The sequence below is a fragment of the Drosophila grimshawi genome, unplaced genomic scaffold, assembly GCF_018153295.1.
Source record: "Drosophila grimshawi isolate 15287-2541.00 unplaced genomic scaffold, ASM1815329v1 contig_311, whole genome shotgun sequence".
In the NCBI taxonomy this organism is placed as follows: domain Eukaryota; kingdom Metazoa; phylum Arthropoda; class Insecta; order Diptera; family Drosophilidae; genus Drosophila; species Drosophila grimshawi.
The window spans coordinates 7,372,629-7,387,281 of NW_025063098.1; the positions used below are offsets into that span (position 1 = coordinate 7,372,629).

The window sequence follows — 14,653 nt, forward strand, 5'->3', positions numbered from 1 at the left end:
AACATTAAATTTGTTGTCAGATTCGGGTAAGTCGCCATTAATATTGCTGCAATTCCCATAGCCAGCCTGAAAAATATTTGAAAATGAAAAATTACCCTCGATCTGTGCTATTGTATTAATCGATAGAATCGATAGACTGGCAAAATTGTTGCACACTCGCTTGGTAGAAATCATATTATTCGATACCTGTGAATAAATGCGAGTTAGTTACCTTACATAGCCAACTTGACATTATTTGAAGTACGTATGTGACTTAAACGAATGGTGGCCCGCATTACTCGGTAATTGCACCAGCTGTAAGAGCACAGCAAACTGCAGCATTATCTCCAATGGCAACGGAAAACGGGCAAGATGTTGAAAATACCTTAGGACAGCCAGGTGATGCCGGCAATGGCAACAAAATGGCGTCGATTAAAAAGGAAATCGAGTACGAGCTGAAAATAATGGAAGTGGAAGGCGCTGTCGTTCCAAGCGAGGAAACCGTAACAATTGAGGTGGATAACGATGATGTTGATATGGACGGTGTGCTTCTGGTCGCCGAATATCAAACGGCCTCCATTGACACTACGCTGGCTGCAAAGCCAACGGATGATCCGCTGCTGGAGGACAAACTGTCCACGAAGACGAAGCCGAGCAGCGACGGTGACAGCAACTGTTCGTATAGTGGACCCGATCCCATGGGTCTGCTGGAGCCCATCGATTCTAGCCGGGATGTGGATGACAACGAGGACGACGACGACGATGATAGCTTCGATGAGGTGAGCAGCGCTGGCAGCGGTTCCCGTCGCATCAGCCGCCCCGAACGCTGGCAAATCTGGATGAAGCGTTGGCGCTGGCTCCTGCACGAGGAGTGCGACGGCGACTATGGCTTTTGTCTGTACTGCAATGTGGCCATCAACGTGAACCGTAATCTCAAAAACATACAGCAACATAATATGTCGCTCTACCATCAGGAGCGTGAGAACAACTATTTATCCTTCAAGAGCAGCGAGGCGCAAGTGCGCAACAGGTAAAAAGAATCATTATTCATCATTTTCTAATTGATGTGTTAAAACTATTTAATTTCTGCAGTTGCAGTGATAATGAGGTGAAGCACGAGTTCGGCACGGATATCTATGTGGCTGCTATGAAACAGAAACGCGCCAGCGAAGTGGAAACGTTCAACAATTTCAATTGGCAGCGTTGGCTGAACTGGCATCAGTGGCTGGAACGGGTGCAGAATGATGGCACCATTGGTCTGTGCAAATACTGTAATGTGCGGATGAATGTTGAGTTCGTCTATCTGCGGAAGCGGCACGAGACCAGCAAGGGACACTGCGAGGCGCAGCGATCAGCGCAGGAGAAGTCGTCACGGAAACGTAAGCGTAGCGTTAGCCAAGATGCTGAGCAAATAGACCCGGAGAGACCCAACAGCAACAATAACAACAACAATAAAACCCAAGTTGAGGATCCAATATTCGTTGTTGGCGCCAGCGTCGAGTCAACGGATCCGAGTGACTTCTGGGAGGCGTTGCCGGACACAAATCCGGCACAGTGTCGCTGCAAACTCTGCGACTGTCGCATGGCCGTCACCAGTTTTATGCGTCACCTCAAGACCAAGGTGCACTGCAGCAATCTGTCCAGTCAAAAGCGGAAACTGTACGTTCAGCACAAACTCTTGCTTATTCCAACTGCATTTGCTAATTAATTGTCCATATTTTTTGCAGAATGAATCTGAATCGAGGTATTTGGGCCAAGTATGCGGATCAGCATCCCTGGCTTGTCGCCGATCCACGTGATGAAACGCTGGCCTATTGTCATGTATGCTGTCGTCGCTTCATGTACGGACACTCGGAGATCAAACGCAAGAATCACGAGAACTCCGAGAAGCATCAGGCTGCATTGGTGGCCGCTGCGACGGCAACTGCCGGAGAGGACGCAGAGGAGGCGGCGGCACAAAGCGAGCCGGAACAGTTTGGGGTACGCAGCGAGTCAGATGATGACGACGCCGACTACATTGAGGAAGATGACAAGCTGTCCACGTCCTCAAGGAGTTCCGTTGAGTAGGTGCCAAAATTCTCGTCGATGGGCATTTTATTTTATTTACTGACTGATTTACTGAACGAATTAATGAATTTAGTAATTTATAATCAATTTAATAGTCGATAAATTAAAATTTTTCTAATACCACAGACGCGCAAAGACGGCGCAAGTCGAGTCTCACCAGGCTGAGCCGGTTGTGCGGCATTTTTCGTGGCTGCGCTTCACCAAGGATCGCAAGATACAGATGTGCAAGTATTGCCGTGTGCGGTTCTACAACGAGTCGAGCAAGTTGCGGCACGAGCACAGTGTACGCCACAAGAATCTCAGCCAGCAGTTCAAGGCGCGTCAGGCGGCACAGTTGAGGCAGGCACGCAAGCAGCGCAGACGCGCAGCAAAGGAGGGGAACGTCGACAAAGGCGATGAGGTGGAAGAGGTGCAGAGTAATGCTACAGTCGAGATAATACAGGACAATGACGTCGAGCCATCATCAAGCACCGTAGCCAAACAGAAGCCAGAGTTCCGGCAGACGCCGCCAACAATGCGCGGCAAGGTGTTGATGTGGAAGGAACGCTTTCCATGGCTCTCGTATAAGCGCAGCGAACAGCGCACCAATTACGGCTGGTGCAAACTGTGCGAGGTGTCCGTCTACTTGTCCAGCTTCAAATATGCCTCCAAACATCAGCGCAGCGCGCGACATGTCCGCTTGCGTTTCGAGCGGAAGCGAGCAGCACGCCAAATGCCATCCACAGATGCCACCATCTCGCCCGTAACGCTGACCACGGGCGAAGCGAAGAATAAGGTGGCCATGGCTGAGCTGCAGGCCAAGTACGAGTGGCTGGAACCGGATGCCAGCGATGAGAACTACTGCCATTGCAAGATCTGCGATACACGGCTGCCGATCAAGGTGTTCTTTTTGCGGCAACACGACGGCTCACGCAAGCATGTCGATCAGCTGGAGCGGTTGAGGATCAGGAGTCAAACGGAGGGGGGCACACTAACAGCAACCGGCGAAGCGAAACCCGCTGCTGCTGCTGCTGCCTACGGCATCGAAGACGACCAGGAGACCGATGAAGCGCTGAGCGTCAAGTAAGTGGGACAATTCAAAAAGAGCAACACAGCCAATATCTCGCTATTGATCTCTAATTTAAGTCCGCCTCTTAGGTCCGAGTGCAGCACCGAGGAGCAGCTGCTGTCGAAGCGGATGCGTCGTTCGCTCGAGGTGCGTCGCATCCTGCGCGTCCTCCGCGGCTCGATGGGGAAGCGTGGCGACGAGCGCAGCCAGTTGGACATGGCCAAGGATATGATATGCTCCTCCTTCGAGATTGTGTCACGTCTGCGCACCATGGAGCGCGAGAACGTATCGCGTGAGCTGCCAGCATCATCACCATCACTTCATCATCCTCAGGCATCTGCCTTGGTTTTGCCAACTCAGCCGCGTGACACCATCGATCTGTTCTTGGAGAGCATATCGCAGACGATGAAGAATCTGCCCGCCGACTTGGCTGCCGAGGGCAAGGCCAAGATTATGCAGATTGTCTGTGATTTGGAGCTGCGCGGCATGCAGCGCACAACTGCACAACCAGCTCCGGTCACACCACCACCACCACCCGCAATTACGGTGCAGGCAAAGGAGACGCCAGTGGTGCGCCAGCCTCTCCGATCTAATTCGATGCGTTCGACTGTGGATGAAGTGGTTGAAGCTGCAGCGGTGCCCTGCTCCCCCGAATCTCTATCCTCTACCATAAGCGTTGAGGACCTGACGGATGAGCAGCAGACGGAGCCAGCCAACGGTGCTACGATCAACTTATCCGAAGTAACAGTGACGCCCAAGCCACGAACAGCCGTCACCAGCAATCCGAGTCCAACTGGAGCAGCAGCAGCAATTGCAACTGTTAACCGGTTTAACCGACGTGCCAGGGATGTGACACTCAAAGTACGTCGCCTGATCCCAGGCAAGCTGCAAGTTTCAGCCATACCCGATGCAACGGAGTCAGTTCGCGTTGTGCCCATCAGCAAGCTGGCGTCCACCACACAAACTCATCCAGCGAATGCGACCAATGCTGCACGCATCAATGGCACACCGCATCTGACACAGCGCAACGGTCAGCAGCAGCAGCCAAATCATTCGTCACCCAATGCCATTGTGAAGCCTAAGACGCCCAATTCCAGCTCCCCTTTATATACGGAAGTGACCAATGGAACGGGCACGAATCTTAGTGGCTCAGCAATCATATACCGTAAAATACGCGTCGGCAATGGCAATGGCAACGGCAATGGTACCAAGGTGATAACGTTCCAGAAGCAGCAAGCAACACCATCCCAAACGCAGCAGCCGCAGCAAAAGTCGAATACACAGCAGCCATCACAGTCTGTCCGCTACTCGAATAGCGGCATACCGCTGACGTCGGTGCAGATCCAGGCGCAGGCACAGATGCAGGCCCAGGCACAGCTCCGCTCGGTGAATCTTAATCAACGGACAGTGGTGCGTCCAGTGGCGCCAAACAGGCCACCGCCGCCGAACCAGTAATCATCTTTATTTGTTTCAAAAATATAAATTAGATTAGAAATTAGTTTTCGATGTTACGTTCAAGTTGCAGCGCATACGATTTTAAGAATTAATATATATTTATATAATAAGTACAATTTGCCAATTTAGTCGAGGCAATTATCGAATTGTTTCATTGTCACAATTGAAATAGGCCTAAAACTGAGTAAGTAGCTGATTGCACTTTATAATAATAATAAGAAATATTTATGACCAAAATGTGAATGGAATGAATTGAAAATTTAATATGGATAAAGTGTGTACAATAATTGAGTTACTTTCAGTTCGGCAAGTTAATGAATTATAATGACATATATATATATTGTATACTTGTAAGATATGCACATGCAAATTATGCGAGATGCTCTTCTTTTTGTTCTCTCTTTCGAATTTTGGTTAACTATATGTACAGATAAGTATTTTAGAATTTTCAATATGCAAATGCATTGATTTATTTCCTGTATTTCATTTCACTGCTGCAGCGCATAAAAATAAACACATCACTAAGGTCTTTGTTGACGCAGTTTAAGTTCACTTAATGTTTACATCGCTTAATATTAAAATGTTTCAGTCACCATTGATGATTGATCACCATCATCATCAACATTATTGTTGTGGTCGCTGTTGCGGTTCGGCCGCTGGAAGACCATTTTGTAGCACCATTATTTCCGGCCTTTCATCGCTCGTGATGGTGGACAACTCGATCTCCCGCCGATCGCCCAGCAGACGAGCCGTCGAATTGTGCATGAACGCATTCTCTGGCATCTCATAGCCGCCGCCAAAGCCACTGCCACCTCCACTGGCCGATGGCAGGCCGGGCATCTGCTGACTGTTGCTCATCGTCGGGTTATTTGTTGGCTTCACCGCACTCTGTTTTCGCTCGTTGGCTTCGAGTGCCTCGTCAATGGGCGTGGTGCGTGCATGCATCGGGAATATGAACTTCACATCCAGAAAGCTGCACAACTCCTCGATGCCATCGAGTGTACGATTGAGCTCCTCGTTGCCCTGTTGTTTGTCCATATGCCGGCGCACAGTGGACAGATAATTCAACAGTTTACTGCGAGCGATTTTGATGACAGTGTGCGCATTCTTCAGCTCCAAGCGCAGCAGCTCAGGACTCTGTGGTTAAACACAAGGAAATTAATTTAATTTAGCATGAAGCAAAAAGTCAATATTTAAAGTTATTTAGATTTTGATCAGTTGTTTCTTCAATCAACACCTAGATCTTATTATACTCAAATTAAGGCAGACGGTTTCTGGCCTTTCATACTGATGGAGAATATATATTCTTAAAATAACCTCCATAGGCACTTACGTCTGCTAGGTGGCCATCCATGGCCATGCGATTGGTATCTTGGAGCTTGGCCAACGCGGATAGGCTTTCAGCATTTCGTGCCTGCATGTAGGTTATCTGACGATTAATGTGGCTGCCACTGGCACCAGTTGAAGATTCCGAATTGGTGTGCACACGTTGCGACTTAAATGGCGTTGGTGCAATGGCTGCGCTGGCAGCGGCTGCGCTGGCAGCGGCTGCTGCCAAATTGTCTGCGAACGAGACGCAGGAGAAGGCATTCACCGGATAGTCGAACTGCTTGGGATTCAGCATGTGCAGAGCATGTCGCAGCACCAGGTTGACATCCACATTGCTCGGATAGCGCATCAGATATGTCAGTGACGATGTATAGTCGCTCAGCAGCACTGCAAACAAATGAGCGAATCAATATCAATATTATCTGTAACTATGTTGAGCATTACGCACGCTTGTCGCGAATGTGCACCAGCATGGCAACCAGGATGTAGTTGGGCAGGTCGAAGCGGTCGCTGTCCGCAAAGATGGCATCCCACAGCACCAGCAGATCGATCAGCATAAACTCGCGCCCAAAGAGTAGACGCAGCCAACGGCTGCAATCATAAAGGAGAAAGTTTGAGTTGAGACATGTTTAGAAATTATGTCAATAATTAATTTTAATTTTAAATTAATAACTATTTTTGGCGGATACTTGAATACTTGAGCTGCATCAACTTAACTCATCGATGCAATCAGCATTTATATTTACTTTATAGAGTCTTAGATGTCCGCTTCTTAGTCATAATTTGGCACAATTTCCCAATGGTATCGGGTATATTTGAAAAAGTGAAGCTGAGAATTTGTGTGATGCTCTAACCGGTTTGTACCGCTACTCACATGCCGAATATATGCAATGGTATTTCCATTTTGAGGAGATAATGGTGCAAGTGTTGATCCTGCTTGGCAAGTATTCTATCACGAATGAAATTCAGCTGACTGATAACCTCCGCCTCAGATTGCAGCTCAGCGTCAGCGTTCGGGGACTGTAAACAAGGCAATTATCAAAAAAAAAAAACTTGCACAATATACAATTGAGAGAGATTGTGATGCACCTCGTTTACTCTTTGCGTTTCCAAGTCACCGCCTGGCGTGGAGGCGAAACGAGAAACGCGATAATAGGACTCAACCGAAGCCATAAGACGCGAAAAAATGGAGCTGGAAAGGCATTTGGATTACGATACATAAACCAGAGAGGTCTTAAGCACAATGATTTACTAGGTGTCCGCTTCCAGATAGGCTGTATTCAAGACATCTAACAGTGTCTCATTGATTTCCGTCTTGGCGATTTCACTGAAATGCAACAGCGACTGATGATCGCTGTACAGCACAAAGATGATGGGCGCCAATATCTCGTGCATGCCCTGGCGATAGCACATATAGGGATGTTCTCGGGCATAGTAGAAAAGTATGTTTGTCATGGCATTCTGGATGAGGGCCTTGCGAAAGAAATCAACGGCTGGAAAGGTGCGCACCACATCCTGCCGTATGAGCGCAAACAGCTCCTGATCACTGAAGTACTGATTCCACACGCTCTGCGTCGACTGCGACAAGGGATCATCGTTTTCCCGCACCGCCAGCTCATGAGGATTACTAACATAATCCACGCGAAACTTTTCATATCTAAAATTGATGAATGACTTGACATATAAATATACATGAAGATGAAGATAGATACTTTGTTAAAATTACCTGCTTCGCTGCTGTTGCCGCTGACCGGGCCAGCTGCGATAATCCGCATTGAGCACGCGAAGCAACAGCGCCCAATGGATGCTCCGAAACTTGGACATCTTTAGTTTCCCGCTGAATGCAGCTGCTCGCAGCATCTCGGGATTCTCATCCAAATTGGCCAGCAACTGTGTCCATTCTTGTCTATAACGCTCCACAGAGTTCATTGTGTTCCCGTTGTTATTGCCACCATCAACAGGAACAACTGGTTCGATTGTTCTGCCCGTTTCCTCTGGTATATTTGTCTTTATGGCTGCTGCTGCATCTGCCTTTGACATCGGCATGTACAATTTAATGGCTTCGATGCCTCGCACTGTCATTGCTTCGATGCTGGCTGACCATTAATTCTTATTACTAGCATATTTCGCATTCACTCTGGCTCTATAAACAGTTGCTTTTCCCCAAGAGATTTATATATATCTATGGTATATAGTATATCTGTGATTTACAAAACACACTCGATCCAATTTGGCAACATTTCAGTTCAGCGATAAGGGTGCAAGTGTAACCGTACTGCGCATAAAAAATGAATAATTTTATAAGGTCTGGCAAGCTTGTGCGTTCACTTCCACAGCTGCGATAATTTTGCCTAAAGTATCGATACTTACGCTAAAATAATTTCAAGTAATAGCATCGAAATAAAATACACAGCTCAATTTAATTGAACAATAATAATATATAATACAATTTCAGATGTGTTTATTTTCAAAATTACAAGTATAGATTTTAATAACTTATGTTTTTTTTTTGGTTCAACAATAATAATAAACATTAATAATAAACAAACGAGGCAATCGATGGAGTTGGCGCCACTTTCTCATTTGAATCTTAAACACTTTGACCGTGATTATGTTTTACTTTAATATACCAATCAAAATCGAAACTTATTTGTTTGATATGAAGATTATTATACACCAGATTAGCAATAATACTAATAATAACATACATACACACACATATATATATATATATCTATATATATTGAGGTCAATGCTTGCGCACGGTACACATTAAGCTATCAAATATAACGCTTAACCGTCAACGAAACTGACAAACCAGGAAATAAAGAAAATAACAATAAACAATGTCGCGACGTCGCTGCAGTATTAGCATATATGAAATCGCCTTAGCTGAAGTGCGTTCGACCCCTTGCTGAAAATTGCAAATAACCTACTGACTCTAGTTAATAGCTGAAAAAAAGAAAAAACAAAAAACAAATCACTCTTCTATTTTTAATGTATTTGGCCATTGGCTGGGCGCTTCAGCAAAGTAAGACGGTCAATGCCGTTTTTTGATCTAGTCTTGTGCAATTTTTCTAACAAGTTGTTGCTCTTGCGGTTTCTGCTTTAAACTTGACCCAATGAGGCAGCAGCAACAGCGGCAACAGCAGCAACAACATCATCACCAGCAACATTTGGTGGGTGGCCCCTCGCTCGATGGAGCGTCTCCAGATTAATAATTTAACTGTCACTATAACATTTATTAAATCAAAAGTGCCAAGAGCCAGACATTACAACTTAAATGTCAATTGCATGTATTTTTTAGACAAATGAAGAGCCGGCAACGGCAAAGCAAAACAAAAACTTCGAACAGCCCATAAAAAAATGCGGGAATGCTTAACATAAGGTCAGGGTCAGACAATAAAATGGTGTTTCTGTTCTGATATGCTGATATATATATATATATATATATATATATATATATATATATATATATATATATATATATGTATATATATAATACGCATTGCAAGCACATTAAAATATATCGCGACGGCATTTAATTTTTTTCCGTCTTACCTAGTACCAAATATATACGTGAATATTTTGATGTAGAATATATATGTTGCGTGTTGTGCGCCTTTGATCTATGTAACACACACACACACAAACACAGATTGGCCTATGAGGGCACGTATACGCCGCATTGGCTTCGATTTTAATTTCTCGGTCAAAGTCAATGTCAATGAAAATGCGAATTACGAAGACGTAGGGCTGCCATGGTGACGAATTAATTAACTAATCTGTTGGGTTTTTTTTCTTCTTTTTTTGTATTTTTATATTGGTCTACTCGTTTTTCGTGCAACGGTCAAATGCGAACACGTTTTGTATATTTGTAGCTTATCAAACACGATGCTTGCTTTTGGCCCGGGAACTCGTTTTTTGATTTTTTTCTCGCTTTTTGTTTTTGTTTTTTTTTGGTTTCTTGTTTTTTGTTATTTTATTTTATTTTTTTTTTTGGTGGGGCCCTGTTACAGTTTGCTTTGGCTGCTTTGCATTTTATATTTCCTGATGTTTAATCAAGCAACAGCTGAGCAACCAGCCAATTGAATAGGTGATTTCAATTTTAATGCTTTTGAAAATCTTCAACTTGTCAGCTTCTTTAACCGCATGACGCTGCGAGGTAAGATTCGATTTTGCGCGACTTTGGCCCTCTTCCACTATTGGCTTTTTGTATCCATTTACATATTTTAATTATTTTCTATTGCCGCTTCGATTTCGTTAGTAAGTTATCTATCGTTTCAAGATCTTTACAGTTACATTTGCAAGTCGATCTACGGTATGTACGCGGAAGCCAAACGCCGGAAGTCCATGTCCAATGTCTGCCAACTGTAATAGTCAACTAAAAAATGTTTCAAACACATATCGTTTATCAATGGCACTGCCTGAAGCGGCATTACTTCATTTACATACATAATATATGCATATTCTTTTAAATATTCTGAAGCATTAGAAGTTCACACTAATGTTAAGGGTCACACTCAAAGAGAACTTGTTCTACTCCCAATTAATTCCTGTTTAGTCTGTTCACTAAATTAAAAAATATAAACACATAATTATTGCATAATATTGAACTAGTGAAATACTCACAACCCCATTTTTATTAGCTTAGTAACAAGTCCAACTGGTTTTGGGTCAGGTATTCTAAGGGCACACGTATTTTGATTGATATTACCTAGTTCTTAGCACCTTTTTCTCCAACTGTCTCTATATATATATATATATATATATATCTATGTGATTTGTATGTAGTGAGTTTTTCATGCATATTTAACAGAATACGAAAAAAAATGATATTAATAGAATTTCCGAATTCAAGTCAATACGGCATGTCTTCCATTTGTCCAGGCTCAGCATATGTTTAAGACACGAAGCAGGTTTGCGAATTGTCTCCCCTTGAATTCTAAATAGTATGCGGTTTTGGACTTATCGATGCCAATCATGATCGAGTTGTTAATGAAAATAGTGAAGTTGCTGCTGACAAGCTCTCCGATGGCACCCCGCATATGCCGGGGCGCAAAGAACGCGGAAAAACGGACAAAAAATAATAATAAAACACAATACAAAAAAAAAAAACAACAACAAGAAGAGAGATCATTGCAGTCGGGTGTAACCGACTGCGAAATACTTTGATACCATAAGTAATACCAGCTGATAACAGGTAGCAGGGTTGATGTAGCCAATGTATAGGCTTTTGTGAACTTTAGGTATATAAAAAATAAAAAATCGATAAAAAATGTTGGAAGACGGACATTTTACAAAACCAATATACTATGATACCTTCGGTATCAAAGTATAAAAACGGATATCGTTGTCATTCCAAAGAATAAACACTTTTGCAGACCGAAGTTAATCTGCTGACGTCTAAACTTTTGTTTAAATTAGTTGAATTTAATTTGAAATAAGTATTTAAAAAATTTGGTTTTAGGCAAATTCGGTAATTTAATAATTCCCTTTTATTTATATATAATTTAATTTGTGACTTTAATTGTAGTTTTCTATTTAAAAATAAAATTCGTTTTTGAAAACAATGAACTTCTTTTAGTCTAAATTAATTAAACAAATAAAACAAAAACTGAGGGGCTACTGCGCAAATAAGACAAAATAATTCGGACAAGGCTATATCGAATCGACTGATCAAGAATATATATGGGGTCGTTACACACGTTACGATAAAACTATAATACATTTTATACAAGGGTAATATCAAAAAATCTGAATGGAAAGACAAAGTTCAGAGACAGAGCTATAAATATTGCGGTCTTTCTGGCACGTGATCGATTTACCAATTTAAGACCATTTTCTGCGTATCGCATTCGTGAATTAAATGTTTCTGTAATGTTCTATAAAACTCTTAAATACCTGTGCTTCCTGTGCTTGCTTGAACCAATTCCATTTATTATTATGACTGTTTCGTTTAAGTCACTTAAACTACTTATAAATTAAGATGATAGTCATTTAACATAGAATACATATAAGAAATTAACATAAATAAAATAGATGGTAATATTATAATAGAGTTTAATAAATCAATTTTCGCAATGGTTCATGGTTCACGTTATTTTATTTATTACTTTATTTCGTTTAACTATATATTTGTAGAAATTTTGCTTTTATTATCTCATTATCAGATAGCTGCTTTAATAAAATATTCATAATCAAGGCACTCCATTTATTAAGCTCTGATTTCATTTTGCATTATTTTATTATACTGTATATTTTGTTAAAATATTGTTTTCATTTATTAGAATAAATAAGAAATAAATAAAAGTATAAATTGATAGATGATTTCATTTTGCCGTATTTTATTATATTATATATATTTTTAAAATATTATTTTCACTTTTAAGAAACAATTTAAAATATAAATCGATGTACATATGTATTTATACTCTATTTATTTCCTGCTGAGCCCGAACTTAAGGCCGAATATATACACACATACTTATAGAAAGCAGTAATTACGTTGTTATTTGTATATATTTAAATATACACTATATAATACTATTTTGTTTATCGGGGTATATGCTTGATCTTAGACTTGAAGTCAATTATATACAAATAAATAAGTAAAGAGAGAGAAATAGAGAACAAGATATATATATATATATATATATATATATATATATATATATATATATATATGTTTATATGTATGAACGTTTTTTTTTTTTTGGATATGTGTCTTTAATTGAGTTCTAATGGGTTTCATTCGTTAAGCTGTTGTCAACCACTTTTTGGGATCGTAAAAGACAGTCGTGTATTTGATGGATGGGAAACATGTTCTACATAAATACGGCTTTATTTGGCAATGAGTTCGTTGATACTTTGGAGCTCTCATTGCATCCCTTGTTGCCATTACAAACATACGCATTTACGACTGAGTTTTGTTTGTTTTACTCTAGTCATTTTCATGCCACATTGCACACTGTTGACTCAGACGTGTGACATTGCGTTCTTCCTGTGGCTGCGACTCGGTTCGCGGCACGCATTTGCATAGGCATTTGGTTAAAGCGATCGGTGTGTTGCATATATCCAGCATATCCAACGATTTGACCGACCTAATTAGGTTTTCACGCACTTTAGACTTGTCTCATTGATCTCTATTGTTATTGAAGTTTGCCTACTGCCAGCGTCGCTCAGCGCATTTCAATTAACTTTACTTACAACAAATACTTCAGGCATGAGATAAGCTTACAGTTTACATATGTTTGTGTAACTTAAAAAATATTATGATGTTACCTCAACAAAATAGTTAAATTTATGTCATAAGCTGTCGCTTGTGGCAGAGGGGAGCTATTGTAAAATATATAATTATATATATAAGCATGTGTAGTAAATAAGCCATTGCGAGTTAAGATATTCGTAATTGTTTTGGGTAATTGACTTTGCTCAAGAACTATTGCTTTGCCTTGGCTGGCTTGGGGGCTCTACACGGTTCTTTGTGCATCTCAAAGTTGTTTTTGCCATTATGTGTGTCTTGTTTTTTTTTTTTTTTGTGTTTTGGGTTCATTAAGTGTTTGGCAGCGACACTGCCATTAGTTTTTAACTGCCAACAGCCTTTCAATTACTCAGGAAGGCTAAAGCATATGTGAGGGGTTACACAGTGTTAAAATTGCATGCTGCACAGTGGTGCAAAGTCGAAGCAATTTAACTTTAAATTAGAATTAACTGCTGTCATTAATTTTTCCTTCTTTTCTTTTATTTGCACAGAAAACCAGACGACAACATTTAAAATAACAATTTTGTATTCAATTTAAGGTTTCAAATTAAATTATATACATTTAAAAGTGAATATCTAAATTTAAATTTAAAATTAAAAACAAAAAAATAAATAAATAAATGATTAAATATTGAATATTTACTGCAAGGGTTGGGTAATCCGAGAAAATAAAGAAAAGGGAAAGAGAATAGTTAAATAGTGAGATGGCTGATCTAGAATATATTTATCTAATGGATTCGCTGCTGTCTGCTTCAATGTGTGGCAAACTTTACGACAAAATTGTAGTGCCCTCTAAAAGTGTATAGCAGGCATAATAAAGGCTTATTTAGTAATAAATTAACATTTTGACGAGTGTATAAAATTTAATATCTTAAATCGTCCTCTAATTATGATGTAAGCCGCATTTATACAAACACCTTGAAGCGGAGTACTTGAATTGATATATTTTGAATTCATTCATTCATCTGCTAAATAACTCATTCAACAAGTGCATTCAGCAAGTTGAATGCCCCATTTAATGACTATTTAGACAATATTTGTGAATCGTACACGTGATCACGTGCCACAAATTATTGCTCCCATAATGTTGATTACACTATTAAAGTCGCACATGCGTGAACTTGTAAATGTCGCTTATGCGCTTTTATAGAGTCAACTATGCCGACCCATTTGGGTGTTGGCCCAATTCAAACCGGTTGCCATAGACAATAGTTATTTAAGTCAACTTTCCACACAAACACATAATAGCTATCATGTGTTTTAGGTACACGAAAAAAAATCGACATCATTTTTAAGTCTTAAAATTTGAAAACTAGACAAATTTTCATATTGTTTGAAAAAAACAGAAGAGCTGATTTTCTATTTTTCAGAAATATATTTCTTACTGACAGAAAATAAAAATACAAATAAAAAGTTGAAGTGCAAACCTTTGCTTGGAATAAATTCTTTTTGAAATTAAAAAAATTGTAATAAAATTTACTTTCTTGATATCTAAGTTAGGCTAGGCTAAC

At 40.8% G+C, this 14,653-nt stretch overlaps 2 protein-coding genes across 5 annotated transcripts; one reads left to right on the forward strand and one right to left on the reverse strand.

Annotated features, from left to right (window-relative positions):
- Positions 1–202: 202 nt before the first annotated feature.
- LOC6564002 (protein suppressor of variegation 3-7) lies at positions 203–5,101 on the forward strand. 4 transcript variants are annotated; one of them, XM_043215102.1, is made up of 5 exons: positions 203–1,009; positions 1,069–1,638; positions 1,707–2,042; positions 2,173–3,108; positions 3,172–5,101. In XM_043215102.1, the coding sequence occupies exons 1-5, from the start codon at positions 330–332 to the stop codon at positions 4,547–4,549; spliced, it is 3,900 nt and encodes a 1,299-aa protein (XP_043071037.1). In that variant the 5' UTR covers positions 203–329; the 3' UTR covers positions 4,550–5,101. The 4 variants fall into 4 exon arrangements, with proteins under 4 accessions (XP_043071037.1, XP_043071038.1, XP_032592707.1 ...); XM_043215103.1 differs by having other exon boundaries at positions 204–1,009; positions 3,184–5,101; XM_032736816.1 differs by having other exon boundaries at positions 204–1,009; positions 1,072–1,638.
- On the reverse strand, positions 4,789–8,141 carry LOC6563812 (TBC1 domain family member 5). Its single transcript, XM_001990057.2, has 7 exons — positions 7,605–8,141; positions 7,131–7,535; positions 6,968–7,070; positions 6,753–6,898; positions 6,327–6,469; positions 5,883–6,265; positions 4,789–5,686 (listed from the first exon to the last, which is right to left on the reverse strand). Exons 1-7 carry the CDS (start codon positions 7,958–7,960, stop codon positions 5,174–5,176), a joined length of 2,049 nt encoding a protein of 682 aa, XP_001990093.1. The 5' UTR covers positions 7,961–8,141; the 3' UTR covers positions 4,789–5,173.
- Between the last annotated feature and the right edge of the window lie 6,512 nt (positions 8,142–14,653).